Source organism: Adiantum capillus-veneris, chromosome 29 (genome assembly GCF_014529385.1).
Source record: "Adiantum capillus-veneris isolate H3 chromosome 29, ASM1452938v2, whole genome shotgun sequence".
Classification (NCBI taxonomy): domain Eukaryota; kingdom Viridiplantae; phylum Streptophyta; class Polypodiopsida; order Polypodiales; family Pteridaceae; genus Adiantum; species Adiantum capillus-veneris.
Genome location: NC_140959.1, coordinates 135,160,071 through 135,185,628, shown reverse-complemented (window position 1 = coordinate 135,185,628; position 25,558 = coordinate 135,160,071). Strand labels below are relative to the sequence as shown.

The 25,558-nt window shown below is 44.3% G+C and overlaps 1 protein-coding gene across 1 annotated transcript in view; it reads right to left on the bottom strand.

Moving 5' to 3' along the window:
• Positions 1 to 21,638, bottom strand: part of ALN (allantoinase) — a 161,480-nt gene extending 139,842 nt beyond the window's left edge. Inside the window, exon 1 of the mRNA XM_086506256.1 lies at positions 21,416 to 21,638. Within this exon, the coding sequence (XP_086362382.1) occupies positions 21,416 to 21,481 (66 nt within the window). The 5' untranslated portion in view covers positions 21,482 to 21,638. The remainder of the gene's footprint in view (positions 1 to 21,415) is intronic.
• Between the last annotated feature and the right edge of the window lie 3,920 nt (positions 21,639 to 25,558).

The window sequence follows — 25,558 nt, the reverse complement described above, 5'->3', positions numbered from 1 at the left end:
GCAGGAACAGGGGTAGCTAACTGCTGCTCCAAAGCAGGCACTGGTGAGCGTCATAACCTCACCGTACAGGTGCAAAATCAGCGTTGTGTATGCGCTGTAAATTCACTGTTTTTCAGCCATACGGACGCCAGGATCATTGGGAATCGTGCCCCACTGGCAAAGGACAGTTAGGGGACTGTTTGGGGCTGAAAACAGGGCAAAAACCAGTAAATACAGCATGCTGAATTTACTGTTTTTGGACAGGAATCAGAGGGTATACGACAGTGCAAGCGAGTTCCAGCAGGGGAATTGGTTTCGCGCAAGTTTTGGGGCGGGGCTGTTATGCTGCCGAAATTTGGCCAAATCAAATGGTATCTAGGTGGATACACGTGAAGGATTCCCAGGACCTTACCTTGTAATTTACCCTCCTAAAGAATAAAGAAATACCGAAAGGGGCGCCAATTTTGGGGCCTGCTGGTTGTCGGCGTCTGCTCGGAGCATTCTAGCTTCCGAGCCGTGTGTGTATTCAAGTGTTAACTCCCGTCGCAGGTTTTCTTTTCAAAGTGCTCTATGTGTGTGTCTAAAGTAAAGAATTTCGGGTGAAAGCCAACGCCTACCGCCCTACGGGCCGGTTTCATGGACTCTCACAACTCAATGCATCTGGACACAAAGTCTGAGAGTGAGAACCCTCCCACTCCCTTGTACTTTGGTTACAGATTAATACAAAAGAAATACCAAAAGGGGTGTCAGTCTTTGGGGCCAATATCTCTCGCCACGGAACTCCGTCGGGCCGTGTTGAATCAATTGTGAATTGTGAACTGTTTTGAAGTGAATCTCTGTTGTGTCGCATTAGAATCTTGACTTGGAATGTCCAAGTTTGTTACAGTGGTATCAGAGCGCGGCTGATTTCTCTTCTACCGGGATACCCGATCCTTTTCTCACAACACTTACGAATTCCAACAACAAACAGTCGACTTCCTCTACATCTGGGTATGCGGGAAGAGATCACGAAGAAGATTCTCACAAAGAGTACGGCCCGCCTCGGCCTACTCAGGCGGAGATTGAAGAGATGGAGCGTCGACAATTGGTTGACGATGCGACAAAGATAATGATCAATCTTGCGAGGGATCCAAAATTTGCAATTTTCTTGACTCAGACATCCTTCGACGAAGTGCACTCTTAGTGGCGGAAGGCCACAGAACCACCCCTCAAACCAGTACTCAAGAAACCTCCTACTCCGAAGATGTTACAGAGCAAGAATTGGAAGAGGTGGTTGATACACGAATTACTTAGCTTTTTGACGCGAACAACAAAGCCAAAAAGCACGACAAAAAACAGAAGAAAGGAACTGACTTCCCGGGTTATTTGGGTCATCAATTCACCTTTGCCTCGGCAAGGAAGCAGAAGAGGCATGTTCGATTTGAAGGAGTATCCAATTCTTCTTCTTGTTCTTCTAACAGTTCTTCTAGCTCTTCTGACTTGAGCGCAGAAGACAGGAAAGGGAATAAGCGAAGCAAAAAGCAAAGCTTCGAAAAGGGCAAGAAAAAGGCAAAGAAGCCTAAGTTTCGCCCAGTTTCTGACAATTCTACAAAGGATCACAGATTTTATGCAAAGAAGAAGAATTTCTATAAAGCCAACCAGTATGACTTTCTGGAGGATAAAAGCAAGAAAGTTTGAGAATTTAAAGAAGGTAGACAGTCAATTAAATTTGACACTTTTTTTGGATTCCGAGATGCTTCGAGGGCTTTGGCCTTCATACCTACAGCAGTTTGATATAGCTTTCTCTAGAGGGCATTACTCAGAGCACTCCAAGATTCGGAGGGCTACCTCTTACTTCAAGGGAAATGCTCGAACATGGTGGTCCACTCTTCTATTGAAGAAGAAAGTGCCAGTTAAATGGCTGAAATTTAAAAGGCTTTTTATTTCTTCTTGGTTAACTCATGAGTACAAACGCGACATACAAACTGCTTGGAATCATCTCCGGATGACCGAGAAAGATACTTTGGACGCATACTGCGAGAGATTTTGGAGCTCTTTTCTACCCGCTTCTTCATTTAAGAAGATCTCGTTTAAAGAACAGATTGAGAGGTTTAGCTGCGAACTTCCTACGGAGATCTGAGATCACTGCTTAGAGCAAAAGTCAGATTCTATTCAAGAACTGATGAGTCATGCGGAACGGGGCTTTGCCATACACTCAGGCAGTTTGACTTACCCCACAGATGAGATCATGATGCAGAAAACCGAACAGACTTCTAAAAATGAAAGTAGAAAGAAGAAGAGTCCCCCAAGATCAGCAAGATAAGGATGCACGACCCCGGCTCACTCTTCGGGAGAGAGACAACTACATCAAAGAGGGGAAGTGTTTTACATGCGGGGAACCTAGGCACATCTCCATGAAGTGCCCTAAACAGGCACAGAAAGAACAAGATGAAGAAAGGCCAAACGAGTTCGAAAGCAGCTGAGGAACGTGGACGAAAAGGCAAGATGAAAGCAGGACTGGTTCCAGATTGCATGGGTATTGACCCAAGCACGATTGATGAGAGTATAGAACTTTGCCGAGCTTGGGGCAAAGTGAAAGATCAAGAAGCCCTGATTTTCTTTGATGGAGGAGCCAAGGCCAACTTCATTTCACCTGAATTGGCGGCGCGGCTCGATATTACACCCGATCGGATGGGACCACAAGCAGAGGCAGTTCTAGCGGCACCCGGTAGGGACGTGGCCATTACACCTGTCATTGGCAAACTTCGGTTGCATTGTCAGGACTATTTGGGGCACGAGGACTTCTACATAATGCCCTTGGAAGGTTGTGATGTTCTCCTTGGAGTCCCTTAGTACCATAAGAACAACCCCATAGTCGATTATCGGGCGAAGAAAGCGACACTAACTACTGAAAAGGGCCGAACCATTGTACTTGATGTGAAACTTAAGGGCGAGTCTGTCCCTATTGTATCGGCTTCGGCCGTTTCAAAATTAATGAAATCCAGTCTGTTTGTTTACTCGATCTTTTGAAACAGTTGAATGATGATCACAGGACAAATATGTCTGATCTAGAAAAAGAACGCAAAGATTTTCTCCACTCACACCGATTGCTTTTCTGAGGGCATGCCAGGCGAGTTGCCACCAGCTCGTCCTGAGGATCATACCATTGATCTGATACCTGGAAGCACACCACAGAACCGGCCACCTTACTATGTGAGCCGAGCCCAGAATGAAGAGATTATGAACCAAGTGAAAGACCTCTTGGAAAAGGGTCTTATCCAGTCGAGTACTTCACCTTACTGCTCTCCGATGTTGTTGGTTTTGGAGAAAGACGGATCTTGGAGAATGTGCATTGATTATAGAGCTCTCAACAAAATCACCATCAAAAACAGATTTCCGATTCCTAGGATCGATGATATTCTAGACTGACTACAGGGATCCTCTTGTTTCAGTAGGATCGAGTTGAAGAGCGGATATCATCAGATCCGAATCACGCCGGGAGATGTCTACTGTCACAAAAATAAGGAAGCATAAACTCACGTTTAATTGCACTTCAAATGCTCAAGAGAATTAGAGACAGAGAGAGAGAGAGAGAGAAAGCTTGACGCTTAATTGGGGACTAGAAGATGGGCTGGTCCCCCCCCATAAAGAGAATATCTTTATTACTAAGGGAGAATCTTTACAAGCACAGGAACGGGACGAAAGCCCGTCCTCTATTCTTTCTTGGCCTTTTTCTGCTTCTGACTGAGAGAGTAGAAGAACTGCTCTCTGACTACTGAGAGGATCTATCCTCTTCTGCGAGATTTTGGAAAGCTCTCGTAGGGGAGAGTCTACCTTCCACAAAACTCATCGGAAGCTCTCACGAATGAGGGTCTATCTTCCGCTAACTGTGCCACTTTGGACGTAATCATTCCTGCAATTAACCAACCACAGAAACATGCAAAACACACACACACACGCTTGTTGTAATTTTCTGCACATAACCAGAAATTGTTACATGAGCGCGTTCCAATGCCAAAATGGAGGTCCTTTTCGCGATGGAAATGCTCCAAACTTGGTGTATGTGTAGAGTAGGTAGTGGGGAATGAGATTCTATTAAGACTTTGCTGAAATTCACCCTAATACAAGTGATTAGGGGCTGGAAACAGGGAATTTGCAGCAGCTAGACAAGGGAGAAAGAGAGTTTTCTACTACTTTACGCGATGAAACTTCTCCCAAAGCTGCAAGCAACCATGAGAGGCCTTGTTCTAAGTGATGGGTGCTCAGAGGCTCCACATACACCACAAGGTGCTTCTCTCAAGCTTCAATGGAGAGCTTCACTGCGTAGAGGATGGTCAACTTGGGGGGGGTAGTACACTGCCAACCTAGCAAGAGGGGGAGGGGCTGCTCTCTTATAGCCTCCCAAAAGAGGGGACGCTAGCATGAAGAGAGAGAGAGAGAGATTGCATGGGAAAGTGTACACACTTACTTTAAAATTTAAAAACCATTCAACTTTTGACTTTAAAAATCCTATGCTAGTTAATGAAATGTGCAATTAAGTGCACAACTGCACACATAGATGCAACAAATGAAATCGTTAGTTGCTCCCTAGCGCATTGTCGTGCCAACAATGCTCTGGCATTACATGTTCGCACTTGTCCAGCCATTTGGTCTAGCGTAAATCATTTAAGAATACTTTTAACTAACTTATCCTAAGGCCGTAAAATAATCAAGCCTTAAGGTTAATAGTCTAAGGACCCCATCTTATTCCTGTGCTTGCACTAACGCGCGTAATTTTCTGAGCCTAAAATCTGAGGCTACTATCTATCCCTTTATTGAAGACCTGATTTCCCAATCACTAGGGCTTCAGGGTATTTTTCTGCTAGGGTCTCCCTGAGGTGCTCTAACCCAAACTTGGGCGCACCTGAGGTCCCAGAAACTGCTAGATCTATTTTGATGTGCACACAACTAATGAGATAATTATTTTCTCGTAAATAAATTAATTATTTACAAAGTCTGACTCAGTTACATCCCTCTTGGTTCTAAACAATTGACCTCAACTGTAGAGCGTCAACATAACTGTGCAAGATGTCTGGGTAATCCTTAAGATCGGACTGTCATCCACTTTGCATCTAAAGGAGTGTAATTCTTGAACTTGACTAAATACTTTCGATGTAGACTCCCCGACTTGAGTTGTCTCTCCGAGTGGTGTATTATCTGTTCAGGTTGAAGGATTTCCTCAGTCTCTTCGACTTCTGAAGGATCTTCTTGTACTGGCGCCATTGGAGAGGGTCCAACATATGGTCGGAGGAGACTGACATGAAAAGCATTATGGATGCGCCAGTTAGAAGGCAAATCTAATCTGAAAGTTACGTCATTGACTTTCTCTGTAATTTTGAAAGGGCCGTAAAATCTATGGGAAAGTTTGACAACTTTCCCTTTGCCGACCCGCTTTCTCAATCTAGCTTTCTCAAACCGAAGCAGGACATATTGTCCTTTTTCAAGATTGAGATTCCTTCTGTGCTTGTCTGCTTTTCTCTTCTGTTTCTCTTGAGTACGAAGAATCACTTGCTTTACTTGTTGATGGGCAATATCAATATTGCGCACAAATTCATCTGCGGCGAAGATGTTTTCTTTGGTCACCATAATAGGAAGTAAGAGTGGCTTCCCATAAATAATTTCGAAGGGAGCTTTACCAGTTGAGAAATGTATGGTATTATTATACGCAAACTCAACTATCGGTAAGTACTGTTCCCATTCAGATTGTCGTTCCGAAACATAGCACTTGAGGAGATCTAAAACAGTGGCATTAGCGATTTCGCTTTGACCATCTGTTTGAGGATGATAAGTTGATGAAAAATCAAGCTTAGTTCCCAAGTTTTCGAACAATGCCTGCCAAAATAGACTAGTCATGCAGGGATCTCTATCGTTGACAATAGTCTTTGGCAATCCATGGTGTTTAAAAATCTGAGCTAGAAATATTATAGCCATGTGATCAACTTTGATCGTCTTCTTTACTGGAAGAAAATGTGCTTGCTTACTAAATCTGTCTACTATAGTTCAGATTGCATCATTTTCATTCTTGGATCGAGGAAGATCCGTAATAAAATCCATGGCAATACTTTCCCATGGCGTGTTAGGCACAGGGAGCGGCTAAAGCTTGCCATAAAATTTATGTCTGTCATATTTTACTTTTTGGCAGACTAAACACTCACGTACATGTTTTTCAATGTCCGCACGGAGTGTTGGCCAAAAGAAATACCTTTCGAGGGCACTAGTAGTGGAAGCAATTCCCCGATGCCCGGCATAAGGAGAATTATGTGCTTCATCCATCACCTTCTGTCGTAAGGACTGAGCTATGCATATTGCTTGTTGACGATAGAGCGTATTATCCCTAATGGAATAAGGTGGCGTTGAGTGACCAGCTTGAAGATCTGCCCAAATTGTGGCGAAGTCTGGATCTTGAGGATACATCTCGCTGAGAGATTCTAGTTCCTCATGATAAATTGTTGTTAGTGCATTGATCTTTGGACGCCTGGAGAGAGCATCTGCAACTGCATTCTTCGTTCCAGAAGTATGTAAAATCTGAAAATGCAACATTGAAAGAAAGTTGGCCCATCTCATCTGCTTTTCTGATAACTTTCTCTGTGTGAGAAAGTAGCGAAGACTTTGATGATCTGTCTTGATAATAAAATCACCTCCTAATAGATAGTGTTTCCAAATGGGAAGAGCATGAATTACTGCCATTAGCTCTTTCTCGTATATGGAGACATGCAACTATGCATCTCTAAGGCGCCGACTTTCATAGGCTATCGCATGACCCTCTTGATTCAAAACTGCTCCTACACAATCTCCAGATGCATCGCAGTATACCTCGAAAGGTTTGTGAAGATCAGGGACGGTGAGAACAGGTCCGTGACTGAGTAGATACTTAAGCTTTTCAAAAGCTTGTTTTCGTCCAGACCCCCAATGGAATGGAATCCGCTTCTTTGTCAGGTCATGGAGGGGACCTGCTATCGCGGCAAAAGCTCGAATGAAACGCCGATAATAAGAACAGAGGCCAAGGAAACTTCGTACATCATGTACTGTAGTTGGCGTAGGCCATTCTACAACTGCTTGAATCTTATCAGGGTCCATTCTCACCTGATTGTGAGATACTATATGGCCCAAATAGTGGATTTCTTTTAGAAAGAACTCACTCTTCTTAGCATTCACAAATAATTTCTGTTTGCGTAATTCTTCAAACACTAAGGCGAGATGCTTATAGTGTTCGTCTTCCATCTCTGAGAAGATTAAGACGTCATCAAAGAAAACGCCTGTGAAGCTTCTATATGAGTGGAAGATTCTATCCATCATTCTGTTGAATGTGGCTGGTGAATTAGTGAGTCCAAAAGGCATCACTAAGAATTCATACAACCCGAAGGTTGTTCTAAATGAAGTCTTATGCACATCCTGAGGAGCTATGCGGATTTGATGATAACCGCTCTTCAAGTCTATACGACTAAAAACACTTGCTCCTTGTAACTGTCAAGAATGTCGTCAATCCAAGGGATTGGAAATCGATTCTTGATTGTGATCTTGTTTAGAGATCTATAGTCTATGCACATGCGGAATGTGCCATCCTTTTTCTGTACTAGTAAGACAGGTGAACAATATGGAGAAGAACTAGGCCTTATTAAGCCCTTCTCCAAAAGTTTGTTAACCTGCTTAAGAATTTTCCCTTGCTGCATTAGACTAACTCGATATGGGGGCTGATTTGGAGGAGAACTTCCTGGGATCAAATCAATTGTATGATCCTCAGGTCGCGAAGGTGGGAGTTCATTTGGAAGTTCATCTGCAAAACAATCTTTATACTTTCTAATAACTTAAGTCTTTTTTGCTCTAAAGAGGAAGAAAGTTGTGAAACAGACACATCTCTCTCTCTTGCAAAAATCAAGTACGCTGAAACACACTTTTTCATTTCTTTCTTGATGGCAATGTGATTGGCGATAGGAATACGCCAATCACCTGCATCTGCAAGTACAAGATACTCCTTTCCTTTTATGAGCAAAGAATAAGGTTTTCTGAACATAGTCAAGAATGGGATGCATCTTGTAGTGCCAAGGCATTCCCAAGATAACATCGCATCCTTCAAGTGAAGCTAGTAAGCAAGACTCTTGATCTTTGTAGTCGTCGACCTTTAGATTCAACTTCCCTATGATTGGAGTAGAGTTTGAGTTTTGCCCTTTGAAAGCAGATTGTGCTTGAATAGAAACTCCAAAACGATTGGGCTGTAAGTTCAGGTCATCAGCTAGCTTTGTAGAGATGAAGTTGTCTGTACTGCCAAGGTCAAACAAAATGAGAGCCCGTTGGTTGTTGATACTACCCCATGCTTTGCGAAGAGCTCTTTCTTTTCCATCCTTGGTTGTATTTCCCTGTACATCTGGGACTGCATTGGAAGAGGGTGGTTGCGGAGGTTTGGTAGGACAATCACCCTTCATATGACCAACTTGTCCACACTTGAAGCATCTTCCTTCACTAATGTAAGTTCGCAACTCAACAGGAGAGAGATATCTCCCTTTCTTGGGTTGATTTGGCTTTGCTTCTGCTTCGGAGGCGGTTCTTTTCTTCTTTTGAGAAGAAGAAGTAGAGGTAGGTGCTCATGGAGAGCCTTCTGCTTGGCATGGTAAGTGCTTTGCTCCATCTTCTTGGGAGTACCCTTGTCATGTATTCCATCAGCTATGCGGGCTGATTCCATAAGTATCTGCAAGTTACCTCGAGGGTAAAGCTTCATAGCCTTTTGCAAGGCTTCATGCAAACCTACTTCAAAGTTGCGCATCTTTTCCGAATCGTTAATCTTCTTGAATGGAGTGACTTTCAAGAGAACGTCCCAAAACCTATCCACATAGCGTAGAACAGTTTCGTTCTCCGACTGTGAAAGTCGATCCCATTCTTTCTTTACCTCTTCCTCATAGTCTGGAGGAAGGAACTGTGCGTAGAACTCCTCCTTGAAAGTAGTCCAATCTTGGGGTTTACGATCTTCTAAGATAAGGGTTAACCACCAACTGCTGGCGGTGCCTTTCGGGTGCATACTAACATGGCGAAGCTTGGATCTTTCTTTAAAATTCCCTTCAACAAATGCAACTTCGAATTGGCGGATGAAAGCCAAAGCTTTGTCATTATCACGCCACCCATTGTAGGTGTCGAATTTCACATCTTTGTCTCCCGACTTGAATGTTTTCTGCATGTGGTGCTTCTTCTTATGGTGCTCCTTCTTTCTATGCTTAGACTCCTTATGGACAGGAGTCCTTTCCCTTGAATGCACTTCTTGCTGCGACGGATCGTCAAGAAACATGTCTTCCGGAGCAACTGTCACCAGCCAGTGGCAATTCCATTTTTGTTTATTTTCTCTTTCTTTGGGGAATTTCGTTTGTTTTACCTTTTGGAAACACCCCTCTGGAAATCTAACTTCCCTGCATTGCATAGCCAGTGTGGAACTATTCAGAGAGAGTCCAAGCCTGAGGGCTAAAGAGCACTAAGGTTGGACAAGGACTATGGTTAGCCAAAGTGGGGTCATCGGCCAGCCAAAGCGGAATCCTTTGCTACATAGGCTACATTTCAGTTCTGGGTGTGGCTGCAGTGTACAAAGAGGGTCAGATGACATAGAAGAATGTAATGGCAGAAACTCCTAAATTTTAGGGACTGCTATTTTTGGACGGCAAAATGTCTTTGCGTCATTACGTGCAGTTTGACATGGGGATCATTTTGTTACTCTGTGGCCAAGTCAACAGAGGCTGCAGTGAGATATTTTTAGACCCGAGGGTCTAAAGCGGGAAAATGCACAAATGAGTGACACTTGGCACTCTGATGCCAGTTTACTACTTAAAGAGAAGGCAAAAACGTGATTTTCAGCTGTGAGCTCGTTTTTGAGTGCTGTCACAGGTGGGAGAGCTTCAATGGAGTGTTGGCTTATCCTCTATGTACGGTGAGGTGCAGGATGTCATGACCTGCACACCTCTCACTGCTTTCTCTCTCCCCTATTCTTTATGGTTATGCCCCTCTAGTGGGCTCATCAGATTGACCAATGTGCAGTTATGTGGGTTCATGCGCGATTGCCGAGGCAAGAGCCTCTTGCACAGGTACTGGATTAGCTAGCGGCTGATCCCCCGCACGTACAGGTGAATTCGGAGAGGTTTCACGCCCAAAATCTTGTCCGATTCAAAGGCCATTAGCCCTACACGTGCGGGAGCTTGAGGTCTTGCTACAGATGCGACCGGCACGCGAAACGGAGCCCAAAACAGGGAATTACAGCCTGCTGTGTATTTTTGCAGGTTTAGGGTTTTGGCCCTAAATGGACCCTAATACCCCCAGGAGGTTCGGGGATGCAAAGGGACCGTTGTACAGGTGATCTGGCGCATTTTCGGGGCAAAAAACAGAGAATTCAGCGTGCTGCAGATTCTCGCCAGGTTTTGCAAAGTGTCCGTATGCGTCGGGAAAGTCATCCAATGCATGGGGATACTGACTGTGAAGGGTCCTAGTACAGTTATGCTGCCGAAATCAAGCCAGAACAGTTGAAATTCAGCCAAGTTTGTGCGGGGCAGCTTGTAGGGAACCACAGCTTTTATTCCCTCTTTTAAAGAATAAAGAAATACCGAAAGGGGCGCCTATTTAGGGGCCAATCTGGTGTCTGACTCGCATACAGATGCATTCTAGCATCTATATCCCATTCCCCTCTCTTGTGTCGTTATAGCACAGGTAGAATAGACGACTAATAATGGGTGAAAGCTAAATCAAGGTTTGAAGTAAAGTCTACCACCCTTTTTGAAGTTAACAGGCTGGTTACATGGTTCCATCGACGGGATTAGATCACTTTTTCCTCAAAAAGTGAGCCTTGGTCAGTTTGGGTTAAAGACACAAAGAGAGTTTGGGATGACCTTGAAAACACAGAGAGTTTGAAAGTAGATCGAGTGGATTTACAGGTGAGAAAGGCTACGAGAGTCTTTCTTTGGATACAGGTGAGAAAGGCTACGAGTCTTTCTTTGGATACAAGTGAGAAAGGCTACGAGTCTTTCTTTGAATTTATAGGTGAGAAAGGCTACAAGTCTTTCTTTGGATTTACAGGTGAGAAAGGCTACGAGAGTCTTTCTTTGGATACAGGTGAGAAAAGCTACGAGTCTTTCTTTGGATACAGGATGGATGGCAACAAAGAAGAGGGTTCCTCTTCAGAGGATAGACAGCCTATTCCAACTGCACATGAAATTGGCGAGAATTCAAGCCAAGCAGAGAAAGCTTTGCAAGTTGTTACTGCTGTGACCATGTTCAAGCAATTGATGGAGAATCCAAGATTTATGGAGTTCATACAATCTTCATCAATAACACATCAAGGTCAAGGCAGTTTTGGCATGCCAGGAACACTGTTTAGGGGTATGCAAGGCATGGTGCCCAACCCCATGTATGCAAACATTGGTTTGCACCCAGGATTTCAGGGCACACAAGGTCAGTTTGGGGTGTCACAAGGCAACTTGGGTATGGCTGGTTTTTCAATCCCATTAGTGAATATGACACCTGGACATCAACATGTTACTCGCCAGGGAGTATAGATGGCTCCCACAGGTGTACCCATTATGCAAACTGTCTCTTTTGACAATTTGGAGTCAATGGATAAGCTAAAGCCATACAAAGAAGATGATCAATGAGTCCATTGACACATTCAATGGCTTTGATGAGAGGACAAAGGTTTTCTTTTTCCTCGAATAGTTTGACAAAGCATTTGTTGGAAGAAGCATTTAGAGTTAGGAAAGCTACCACTTTTCTGGAAAAAAAAATGCAAGTCAGTGGTGGAATACACTGTTGTTACAAGGACAGACTCCTTCCACTTGGAATGATTTCATACAGGTACCGAATTAGCTAAAGGCTAATTCAAAACAAGTACAGGATGATTTAACAAGAAATCTCGTGTAAATCAAAGGGCAAGTAGTCCTACTGATGCAGAAGATCAAAGGCTACAAATTGGTTCGATTGGCACGCAAAACAGAGCCCGAAAGAAGAAAATACAGCTTGCTGTATTTTTCTGCAAATTTTGGGTTTTCACCCTATTTGATGCCTATTTTGTCCCAAGAGCTTCGAAGAAGCTAGAGGACAGTAATACAAGTGATCTGGAGCATTTTAGGAGCTAAAAACAGAGAATTCAGCGTGCTGAATTTCCAGGACAGGTTTGCAAAAGTGCTCTATTATGCGTGGATAATCACTTGGATATGTGGATTTTTGGTTGTGAAGGTTTCTACTACAGTTATGCTGCCAAAATTGGGTCAAAAAGAGAATTCTCAGCCCAATATAAGTGACAACATAAGGGTAGATCACAGGTTAATCTCCAAAGATCAAGATGAAGAGCAGAGAAAGATTGTTTTCGATGCTCAGTATGCAAATCAGTGATATTGCATAAAGGTTGAAATTGCCTGAGAGTTGGAAGATTCACAATGCGTTTCACATGAGTCTTCTCAGACCCTATGTGGGTGATGTGCCAAAAGATATGCCAGCTGAAGATCAGCCGGAAGTTGAGGAACTTGACGAGATCTTGATCCCGGAACAGATTTTGGCACATAAAGAAAGAAAAGAAAAGGCAAGGTTGCAAGGTGTTGTTTGGTAAAGTCCAAAAGCTATTCACCTCTGGATGTCAAGTGGATGGAAAAAAGTGAACTTGCAGAGTCACTAAAAGTATGGGAACTTAAAACCTTGGTTTGCAACCTACCTTGACCCCTTGAGATTCAGAGCTGCATGGATTGTCAGTGTGACAATGGCTTCTGAAAGAAATGATGTACATGTTACTTACAGTGAGCTCAAATGAAGTGCATGTTACATGAATGTTAGAGCTGTACAGATTGTCAGTTTGGCAATTGCTCTTATGGAATGTCCAAAAGTTTGGTTAGTGCTATAGAAGTGAGTATTTCTTGTCAGTTTGTCAAGGATACAGTAATTGCTTCTATTAAAGGGTACATGTGTAACTGCATTCTTAAACTGTCGGTTTGGGTATGCTCGAAAGTGTTACTGGATCCAACCTGTACTAAAAGACAGTGGCAAAATGCGACGCTTCCATTTTGTCATTGGAAAGTTATGGACTCAAAGCAATGGAAGAGTATGACGCTTCCACTATGTCATTGGGACACGGTTCAAAAGCAGGCAATACATGTGTCAACGAGGTGTTGATTGTGAGCATGTATGTGTCGTACATGTGTCGACACGCTGTCCGAACACCCGAGTGCTGACTGTAAGCATGTACGACATAGGTGCAAACGAGGACGTTTGAGATTTCAAGAGGGGGGTATGTCACCAGCCAGTGGCAATTCCATTTTTGTTTATTTTCTCTTTCTTTGGGAAATTTCGTTTGTTTTACCTTTTGGAAACACCCCAAAAACCCTGCATTGCATAGCCAATGTGGAACTGTTCAGAGAGAGTCCAAGCCTGAGGGCTAAAGATCACTAAGGTTGGACAAGGACTATGGTTAGCCAAAGTGGGGTCATTGGCCAGCCAAAGCGGAATCCTTTGCTACATAGGCTACATTTCAGTTCTGGGTATGGCTGCAGTGTACAAAGAGGGTCAGATGACCTAGAAGAATGTAATGGCAAAAACTCCCAAATTTTAGGGACTGCTATTTTTGGACGGCAAAATGTCTTCGCGTCATTACGTACAGTTTGACATGGGGATCATTTTGTTACTCTGTGGCCAAGTCAACAGAGGCTGCAGGTGAGATATTTTTAGACCCAAGGGTCTAAAGCGGGAAAATGCACAAATGTGTGACACTTGGCACTCTGAAGCCAGTTTACTACCTAAAGAGAAGGCAAAAATGTGATTTTCAGCTGTGAGCTCGTTTTTGAGTGCTGTGACAGGTGGGAGAGCTTCAATGGAGTGCTGGCTTACCCTCTATGTACAGTGAGGTGCAGGATGTCATGACCTGCACACCTCTCACTGCTTTCTCTCTCCCCTATTCTTTATGGTTATGCCCCTATAGTGGGCTCATCAGATTGACCAATGTACAGTTGTGTGGGTTCATGCGTGATTGTCGAGGCAAGAGCCTCTTGCACAGGTACTGGATCAACTAGCGGCTGATCCCCCGCACGTACAGGTGAATTCGGTGAGGTTTCACGTCCGAAATCTTGTCCGATTCAAAGGGCAAGTAGCCCTACATGTGCGGGAGCTCGAGGTCTTGCTACAGATGCGACTGGCACGCGAAACGGAGCCCAAAACAGGGAATTACAGCCTGCTGTGTATTTTTGCAGGTTTAGGGTTTTGGCCCTAAATGGACCCTAATACCCCCAAGAGGTTCGGGGACGCAAAGGGACCGCTGTACAGGTGATCTGGCGCATTTTCGGGGCAGAAAACAGAGAATTCAGCATGCTGCAGATTCACGCCAGGTTTTGCAAAGTGTCCGTATGCGTCGTGAAAGTCATCCAATGCATGGGGATACTGACTGTGAAGGGACCGCTGTACAGGTGATCTGGCGCATTTTCGGGGCAGAAAACAGAGAATTCAGCATGCTGCAGATTCACGCCAGGTTTTGCAAAGTGTCCGTATGCGTCGTGAAAGTCATCCAATGCATGGGGACGCAAAGGGACCGCTGTACAGGTGATCTGGCGCATTTTCGGGGCAGAAAACAGAGAATCAGCATGCTGCAGATTCACGCCAGGTTTTGCAAAGTGTCCGTATGCGTCGTGAAAGTCATCCAATGCATGGGGATACTGACTGTGAAGGGTCCTAGTACAGTTATGCTGCCGAAATCAGGCCAGAACAGTTGAAATTCAGCCAAGATTGTGCCGGGCAGCTTGTAGGGAACCACAGCTTTTATTCCCTCTATTAAAGAATAAAGAAATACCGAAAGGGGCGTCTATTTAGGGGCCAATCTGGTGTCTGACTCGCATACAGATGCATTCTAGCATCTGTATCCCATTCCCCTCTCTTGTGTCATTATAGCACAAGTAGAATAGACGACTAATAATGGGTGAAAGCTAAATCAAGGTTTGAAGTAAAGTCTACCGCCCTTTTTGAAGTTAGCAGGCCGGTTACAGCAACTATGTCATCCAGATCCTTCATGAAAGAGAACTGAGGGGAATCAGAAGGATCCTGCTCTTAAATCTTTGGGTTAAACCGCACATGACGTTCTGGAGGTTTCCTTTGCCTCTCGTACATGCGGCAGGTTCCAATCAAAGGATCTTTCCTTGGTTCTGGCGCCTTTGGGTTCTGCGGGATTTCTCCCGACCCCATCGGCATTTTCTCCTTCCCTTTCTCAAGAGTACGGAGAATCTTTTGGACTTTTGGATGGGAGAGAGCTTTTTGCAACTCTTCCACTTGTTGTTGAAGGAGAGAGAACTCTATCTCGCGTCCGAGTCGTCAATCCCTTAAGGAAGAGAGAGATGACCTTGCTCTGATACCACTGTCACAAAAATACGGAAGCGTAAACTGACGTTTAATTGCACTTCAAATACTCAAGAGAATTAGAGAGAGAGAGAGAGAGAAAGCTTGACACTTCATTGGGGACCAGAAGATGGGCTGGTCCCCCCCCATAAAGAGAATATCTTTATTACTAAGGGAGAATCTTTACAAGCACAATAACGGGGCGAAAGCCCGTCCTCTATTCTTTCTTGGCCTTTTTCTGCTTCTGACTGAGAGAGTAGAAGAACTGCTCTCTGACTACTGAGAGGATCTATCCTCTTCTGCGAGATTTTGGAAAGCTCTCGTAGGGGAGAGTCTACCTTCCACAAAACTCATCGGAAGCTCTCACGAATGAGGGTCTATCTTCCGCTAACTGTGCCACTTTGGACGTAATCATTCCTGTAATTAACCAACCACAGAAACATGCAAAACACACACACACGCTTGCTGTAATTTTCTGCACATAACCAGAAATTGTTACATGAGCGCGTTCCAATGCCAAAATGGAGGTCCTTTTCGCGATGGAAATGCTCCAAACTTGGTGTATGTGTAGAGTAGGTAGTGGGGAATGAGATTCTATTAAGACTTTGCTGAAATTCACCCTAATACAAGTGATTAGGGGCTGAAAACAGGGAATTTGCAGCAGCTAGATAAGGGAGAAAGAGAGTTTTCTACTACTTTACGCGATGAAACTTCTCCCAAAGCTGCAAGCAACCATGAGAGGCCTTGTTCTAAGTGATGGGTGCTCAGAGGCTCCACATACACCACAAGGTGCTTCTCTCAAGCTTCAATGGAGAGCTTCACTGCGTAGAGGATGGTCAACTTGGGGGGGGGGTAGTACACTGCCAACCTGGCAAGAGGGGGAGGGACTGCTCTCTTAAAGCCTCCCAGAAGAGGGGGCGCTAGCATGAAGAGAGTGAGGGAGAGAGAGAGAGAGAGAGAGAGAGATTGCATGGGAAAGTGTGCCAAGTGGCACACCTACTTTAAAATTTAAAAACCATTCAACTTTTGACTTTAAAAATCCTATGCTAGTTAATGAAATGTGCAATTAAGTGCACAACTGCACATAGATGCAACAAATGAAATCGTTAGCTGCTCCCTAGCGCATTGCCATGCCAACAATGCTCTGACATGTTCGCACTTGTCCAGCCATTTGGTCCAGCGCAAATCATTTAAGAATACTTTTAACTAACTTATCTTAAGGCCGTAAAATAATCAAGCCTTAGGGTTAATAGTCTAAGGACCCCATCTCATTCCTGTGCTTGCACTAGCGCGTGTAATTTTCTGAGTCTGAAATCTGAGGCTACTATCTACCCCTTTATTGAAGACCCGATTTCCCGATCACTAGGGCTTCAGGGTATTTTTCTGCTAGGGTCTCCCTGAGGTGCTCTGGCCCAAACTTGGGCGCACCTGAGGCCCCATAAACTGCTAGATCTATTCTCATGTGCACACAACTAATTAGATAATTATTTTCTCGTAAATAAATTAATTATTTACAAAGTCTTACTTAGTTACATCTACAAGACAACTCTTTGGACAACCTTCGGTTTATCGAGTTTTTAGTGATTCCTTTTGGGCTTACCAATGCTCCAACGACTAACCGAATGATGGACAGGATTTTCAGAGAGTACACATCCTTTGTTGGCACTTTCTTTGTTGACATTACTGTCTTCTCCAAGGATGAGACAGAACTATGTCACAAATGACGTGGAATGGCCCTAGCATCAAAATGGTGCACACCCCCCAGCTGGCTGGCCCGTGAAACGCAGGTACAGGCTGACGTGGCAGATTCCAGGATTTGCGGCGCATTTTCCGCTGATTGGTTGAGCGTACGGATCTCCGTGATTTGCGGCAGCTGTACGGAATTTGCTTTTTGCGCAAGAAAATCCTACGCAAGGCTGAAAATTAGAAGCTTTTGGGCATTGCTTTATTTTTGAAAGCTTTTTAAAAGTTTGGCAGCTTTTGGGACTCTGCTTTTGAGCATCCCTTGTAAACCTTTAAATAAGTGGTGTGGACTCTCACACCTCAGAGCATTTGGACGCACAGTCCAAGAGTGAGAACCCTCCCACTCCCTTGTACTTTGGGTTACAGATTAATACAAAAAGAAATACCGAAAGGGGCGCCAGTCTTTGGGACCAATACCTCTTGGCACGAACTCCGTCGGGCCATGTCGAGTCAATTGTGAACTGTGAACTGTTTTGAAGTGAATCTCTGTTGTGTCGTGGTAGAATTTTGGCGTGGAGTGTCCAAGTTTGTTACACAGTTCCATGAGAAGAAGTAGATGAGGAGCCAGCACGTGTAATGTTAGGTGTAGCGGAATGATTGTTTGCGCTTTGCTCAAGATGAGTGCTCCGAACTATGCTCAAGGTTCCTTTTGTTCTTATGGAAGGGAGAGCCTTCCGTTCTTAATGAGAGAATGCTATGATCACAAACAAAGTGAATGGACACTGTGCGTACAAGTGTATGAGACTGAGAGATAGAGAGAGAAGAGAAATACGACACCAGAGACGTTGTAAAACCCTCCTCCGAAGGCCCCACTCTCGTCAACGAGAGTGGTCTACTTATTGATTTCACAAACTGGTACAATGCTGATGCAATGGACTGATGCAACTTGGGACTATGCCGATGACGACGACAGTGATGCGACGACGACTTTAGGGCTGAAATCTGTGATCTTTCTACTGTTGTCCAAAAACGCTATGGGCTGAAATCTACAAATCTTCTATCTGCTGAATTCTGACTTTATGTCGATGACGATAATGCGACGACGACGCGCTGAAAACTGAAAACGCTGGTCCTAGGGCTGATTCTGTCGCGATAGATCTGCAAAACGCTGAGGTTGCTGGCAGATGCAAAAACGCTAGGGACTAAAATTGGTGATTCTGTCGCCGGGATTCTGCAGATGCAAAAACGCTAGGCTGATCTGCTGTGGTCTTGTCGCCGTGGCTTTGCAAATGCAAAACGCGGGCTGATCTGTGGTGTCTTGTCCAAAAACGCTAGCCAAGCTGTTGTGAAGCAAAAACGCTAGAAGTTCTTGGGGTCCTGCTGAGAAGGTGCCTGTTGAGCGGTGCTCCTGCTGCCTCTTCTGCCATTTAGTGCTAACTTGGGTTTGCTTATATACAAACTTAGCAAAATTGCCCTACTTGCTTCTGTTGGAAAGTCGCTTAAAAATAATAAGTGAAAAATACCAAAAATAGGGAAAATAGGCTAAATGCATTGGAAAATTCCCCTGAGTGAATCTGATGGATTCTGAAGGGAATACTGATGATCATGCTGTGTGCAACCAGAGGAGCATCTACACTAAGTGACTGGGCATGCACGATCTACGAATAGACTCACAAAAGTGCCAGATCACTTCTAATCTAGACTTGACTGGACTGACTGAACCCTAATCATGTTGTAGCTTGTCCACGGACACAAGGTTGGATGTGTCACCCAAGATGGTGGTGTCTTCTCTTGGAATGTCAGAATCCCATATGCCATGAGCATGGCCATATCTTGTGTGAACTCCTCTGATGAGTGCATAGGTGTGTCCATAGCAAACAAGTCACCACCCCCTTTGGAGTGCGCAACCGCCGAAGGATGGCTGGAATGAATGGATCTCCCAAGTATCGTACCCCCGTAGATAATCAAGCCGGTATCGAAACTACCGTGTACTGCAGCAGTCACTGAGAGACCGCATGGACCACCATCAGATGGTGTCCTGGCAGGAGGTAACTTCATCCTCTATGAAAAACCATGTGGCTGCTGTCCACCCAAAAACACAACTACAAGGTAATGAAAACGTTGTTGTCCAGCGATTTTCAGCGTGCTCGTACACTCCCGGCAGGGTCCGGATCAGTGCAAAGGGTGCAGGGAGGGCGAGCGATCAATGCCACAACCCCAGGTGGGCTGAAAACAAAGAAAAAACAACAAGTGTATGGCGGAAATCTGGTGGAAACAGAGAGGATACGGGCCGGCAAGGCACCGGATGCCAAGCCGATGGTGTAGGCAAGATCTGTGGGTGAGGAAGCCTCTAGCGCTGCCCCTCCGTGCTGAAAACGCAGCAGATCCCAAAAACACAACTGCTCCCCAACAAAAACGCTAGGGTAGCAAAAAACACTGATGGAGGAAGGAGTTTTCCGGCGACAAAAATGTCCCAGAAGTGTAGCGTTGGCATCCAGGAAGTGATCGCCAATGGAAGAAGCAAAAAACGCAGGTGGAGAAGATCCTCCGCGATGAAAACGCTCCAGATTTCATTGCGTGCCTGGATTTTTGCAAGACGCTGGCAGATTTGTGTTCCTTTTTGCAGATTTGCAGTTCTCCAGTGAAAACGCTAGGGGAGGTTGAGGTCTTCACGAGGGATGTCCTCCAACTGAAGGCGCCCCCCCTCTTGGGGTAAAACGCTGGCTGATTTTGCTTCTTGGGAGGAAAACCTCATGCGGATGATGCGCGCTCACCGCTGGTGACTGATACCATGTGAGAGTGCGCGTGTGCGGAAGCGTGAGAGAGAGAGAGAGAGAGAGAGAGAGAGAGAGAGAGAGAGAGAGAGAGAGAGAGCACAAATGCTAGAGATGGTGAAGAGGGGGCGATCAGCCCCCCACGACTACCATGAGCAGAAGACCCAATACACAATAACCAGATGATGGAAGTGAGTACCCCCTGGCCCCATAAATAGGTGTCCAAGGGGAGGTAGGGCAATGCAATCCCCCACGACCCAACAAGAAAAAATATATGGAAAATATATGAGGGCGCCCGACAATGGTGGGCTGCCGGCCCGGAGTGGACGGCAGGACAGTGTAGAGAAAATGCATATGCAAAGGGTGGCTAGCCCGGAGGCACACTAGCCGTACATGTATGCCCTAGACCTATGAAGCGGTAGAGTGGTGTAAGTCAACAATATTGCCCTCTTACTGGTGCTGGTAAAGTGACCCAGCTGTTTGCATTTATGATGGGCACAAAAATGCAGCAAAATCAAAAGCAAGCCTCCAAGACTGAAAACCAGATCAAGATCCACAACCTTGGGGAGAAATTCATATTATACAAGTACAAATACCTTGCGCAGACAACAAAAGATTCATGTTACTCAACATGATTATCACAGTTGTGCAATATATTGTCATCCGTGGGTTGGGCACTAGCAAGACTTGTGAGGGTCTCCCAATTGTCCGTATTCAAGGTTCTCAGATACTATCTAGGAAAAAAGATTTTGTGGTGTAGATTTGGTTCAATCATATGCCTATGCTTCTGGTATCGTGAAATAGTGTCTTAATGACGAAATACTTTGATTATTTCCACTTGAGACTTGGGGTGATCGCTGTTATTATTATCATTCACATTGTGAAACTAGGTGCAGTATCCATCAGTTTTTATCGAGTTTTTATGGTTGGGGATGATTGCACTTGTTGAAAGAAAACATCAGCTTCCGATTGTTAATTATCAACATAATGAGGTGTCTGACATGATAATTATGGTTGAAAGGACACATATGAGGAGATGCAAGTGTATTTTTTACTTGTTCTGTTTACAAAAACTGCATGTACATAGAAAGTTTGGATCAATCCTGCTGTCTGAGTTGATCACAAGCCATGATGGGAGGTCAAAGAGATTGATTGTCTGCAATAGATCAGTTCAACAAATTCCTATGTTACGAAATCCTGCTCGAAAAAGTTCAAGAAATTCCATCATGATGTAATGACACGCAGTCCAGCTATATGATATGATAAACACAAAACCAGCATTGTGATATAAATGTGGTAGTCTAAAAGACAACATGCGACACCCCATATTCGCAAATACCAAGTAATGAACCATTCTGATTTTAGACTCGGGCGATTACTACAATGTATGGCGTTTTGTTAAGTATGTCGATAGATCCCAAAATTGCAAAGCTTTACTCCCCAGAGAATTCAGGGGAGGCAAGTCTGTGGACATCAAGGAACGCTGCAGCCCAGGGAATGCTTCCTCAATGTATTTTACAGCCAATTTTGCAAACGCGAAGCTCATGCTTGAGGACATAACAGAAGAAGCCGTACGGGAAGTGCTGGAACTTCTCTAATTACGCTGATTGGGTCGGCACAAGTCGATTGCAGCGTACCTGATGAAAGAAGTGGCAGGGAAGCAGCAGAAGCAGAAGAGTCAGCGGCAGCCACAAGCGCGCCATTTTCGTCGGCCCCTTGCTTGTTTCTCTGCGCTGCTACGTTAGTAATGGTGGGTGGCAGGATGAATCATATTGCTGTGCAGACGAAGGAGAGTTTTGGTGACGGTGTCCAGCGAGGGGGTCGATACCCCAACTGATACTTCCCGCGTTATTGGAAGGCCTTGGCTACATTGCTCACGACAGCGACTACACGAGGGACTCGGGAGCGCACAATCATCTAAGGCCCATGTCACACACGGGCGCCGGACAAGCCCAAAAAGTGTTTGTTTGGGCGTCACACAAGGGCGGACATCAAATGAAAAAAATTCTTTGAGAATTGGGGCAGCGAGTCACAATACGCCGCCTGGAGAAAATTCAGGGAGAACTGCAGGTCATCAAAGTCTACACACCCTCAAAGTTCGCGTGTCCGTGCAAAGCTTGGGATGGGCGAGGGGGTAAGGCAGGGCAGTTTTGCATAGAGACAGACATTGTTGTGAGCCAATCTTGCGATGCCATGTCAATTGCACACACGTATGAGCAGACGTGTGTGACAGAGGCCTAAATATGTCTACTCACTTATTATGTCACATTCTTAGCTACTTTTTTCCCGTCATAGTCATTGATTCTGCAATCAACCACCGGCTCCGCAATAACCAGGCAGAATTTTTTCCGCGTGTTAACGTGTAAGCATTGCATAATCTTGGTGTTGAGTTGTTAGACTCCCAGCGACCATGGACTGCCGGGAATGGCCGTTGGTCGACCCATTCTCCAGCAGACTCTCCCGACCTGCAAAATGGCCCTCCCAACTTCCATTCCCTACACCTTCAACCTTTTTCATGAAATTACAACATCAATGGTGTGAGTTGATCGCTCTTGAAACTTTAAAGAGACCAATATAGCTACTCCAAAACTCCTTGCTACAATGCATTTAGGGAGTTGAGATTCTGAATAAAAAGCTACCTTGTCTTAACTCTAGTTCCGCTCATCGGTGGTGTTACTCCAATTATGACTATTACAATCCTTGAAATGTAGTGCATTGAATTCTTGCCCATTTTTGGCCATGACAATACCAATTGCCTTGAAAAATCATGTTTCAATGGTGGAGTCGGGCCATGTGACACACACATACACGCAAACACACACAAGAGGGAGTATCCATGTTAGTTGTGTCTTTGGTTCCCCTTGCTAAGAATGTATTATAGCATATTCTTTCCTATGTTCGGCCTTGTAAAATGACTATTCCCATGACAATGATGATGGTTGTGACATTTGTACTACGGATGCTTAGTCATCATTGGACCAATGTTCCACATGTCTTTGGTTCCCCTTGCTAAGAATGTATTATAGCATGTTCTTTCCTATGTTCGGCCTTGTAAAATGACTATTCCCATGACAATGATGATGGTTGTGACATTTGTACTACGAATGCTTAGTCATCATAGGACCAATGTTCCACATGTCTTTGGTTCCCCTTGCTAAGAATGTATTATAGCATGTTCTTCCCTATGTTCGGCCTTGTAAAATGACTATTCCCATGACAACGATGATGGTTGTGACATTTGTACTGTGACATTTGTACTGCGGATGCTTAGTCATCATAGGACCAATATATCCACAGGTCTTTGGTTCCCCTTGCTAAGAATGTATTATAGCATATTCTTTCCTATGTTCGGCCTTGAAAAGTGACTATTCCCATGACAACGATGATGGTTGTGACATTTGTACTACGGATGCTTAGTCATCATAGGACCAATGTTCCACATGTTGTGCCTTGTGTGTTTTTTCTTTCTTTCGCGCACGCGGGCCCCCGAGAGGGGGAGAGGTCTTAAGTGTGGTTGTGTGGTCCTTCACATGTCATAGCAGTCAAAATGAAACTTTCCAAAATTTGCACCAAATATCTGTAGAGAGCTACAAATTTCTGAAAGACATTTAGGTCCCTATCACATGCAGGCAGACGGACAGATCAATTATTGAGCTAGAACAATGAGAAGGCATGCCTACACTTTCAGTTGTCACACAAAGCCGGCAGTCATCAACTTCCTATTTGAGATAGCTATCAAGTCACATCCAGCAACAACAAGGAGAATGCGTTTGACCCCCTTAGCTCGCCCAAACTCCGCCTTTAGCAAAATTTAGCCAATCACTTTCTTCGCCAGCACTCTCACAAAGCCAATTTCTACACGAAAGATGTGCAATGTGTGACAAGAGTGAGCCCGGATGCAAAACTTCAAGAAGCAGGTGCCTGCCCAACCACAACTCTGTCACATATGGGCGGCACCTCTACGTGACAGAGGCCTTATTACCAAAGTTTTATGCAAAAATTATATTATGGTGAAAAGGTGTGTTTGGTCTAAGAAAAAAGCATTTCTTGCTAAGGTGAATGAATGAAGATGGCTACTATGTATTACATTGGACACAATGCCTCAATTTTCACAGCCGCATAGTCTAAAATCAATCATGTGCTAAAGATTCCCACTTCACGCTTATGTACACAAAAAATCCCCATATACACTGTTTGATTGATGTCCATAAATTTACAAAAAACATTTCGATTACATTAAAAAAATGCATGCATGCATTTGAAGTAGCCTCTCAAATACATGCAAGTAGTAGTACAAACACAATTGCCTGTATACATACTACAACCACGTTTCACACAAAAAAGCAATGATACAAACACACTTTCTACACAAAAGATGGGTGTAGATAAACATGTTACATCACACAAATTAAGTGAACTAAACTAAAATAAGCACACCCAATTTGAGGCTTCAGGGTAATGCCTTATTCTTGCATACACAACCATTATTTTCAACATCCGATCACTGGCATTAGCTAGTTTTGAAGATCACAGCAATAACTTCATGAGTACAATCAATCAAAAAAGAATGTACACCGATCATTCAATTGGGAGAGCTTGCTCACATAGTCAAAGCTACAACAAAGACCATCAATTTGCGAGCTCTAAAAGCTCACTGTTGCAAGACCATCAGAGCCTTCATGTTCGTTCATCATCATATGTTATTTGTAGGAGATGAAAGGATTGCTAAGTTCCCTTTGACTTCATACATTACATCTTGTTGCTTATGTTTTTTTCCCTTGGTTTAAGAAGGCGAGTGCACAACACAAAGAGGTCAGAAGAGTAAGAGTAGGTTTCCAACCAGTGCCATGCACATATTTTGGCAAAGAGAGAGAGAGAGAGAGATCCAAGAGAGAGGAGAAACTTTTTGGAAAATTTATCCCATTTCAACAATTCACATGAAGTCTCATATTTTCTTCTTAAAGGTCAAAATTGCCTTAGTTACCCCTTTAAAAATGTGATGATAGGAAACAAAAGTAATATGGAACATAGGGAATACCATTTTTATTATTTTTTGCAAAACTCACAATTGTGAGTGGATTATTTTATCACAACCAAGAAATTACAAATGCCATGCTTGCAACAAGCCATGACAACTACAAAGGGACATAACTACATCTGCTGGACAGGGGAGCCACCCATGGAAAGTAATGAGCCCACATCTTCAGTCAAGCGAGTAAGTCATAGCCGTGTTGAAGGTCCTATTCCATGAAGAGTGCAGTGCACAGTTTGCGTGTGTGCGTGCAATGTAGTGTGCACGTGCGATGAGGGGAGAAGGAGAGAGTGCAAGGTGTTGTGTAGATGGAGCAAGTCTCAAAGTGAGTTGCCCCTCATTCTCTGTATATGTACAAGAATAAGGTCAGTGAGGGTCGAACACTAGATGTCCGGCTCGAGCAAAGGCACAATGCCTTTATCACAATAGATTCCCACTTAAAGGCGAATGTGCCAATAAGTGGTCCTACTGGTATGTACAAGAAAATGGTTGAGAGACTCTCTCAACCTACGCCCCATGGCTCCCTCAGTCGATCTACATGCAGTCGTATTGGCTCTAGTGATAGGCGAGTGTATGTATCCACGCTAAATCCTACATGTAAATCTCACAGACAACTATGTATGTTCTGCAAAACTCCATTATGCATCAAGCTAGTGTCAGTCATCGGTACGACTAACAATCCTTGCTGCAAATGCTCCCTCTACAGCTACTAGGTTGGGCCTCGACACTAGTAGGCCGTACATGAAAC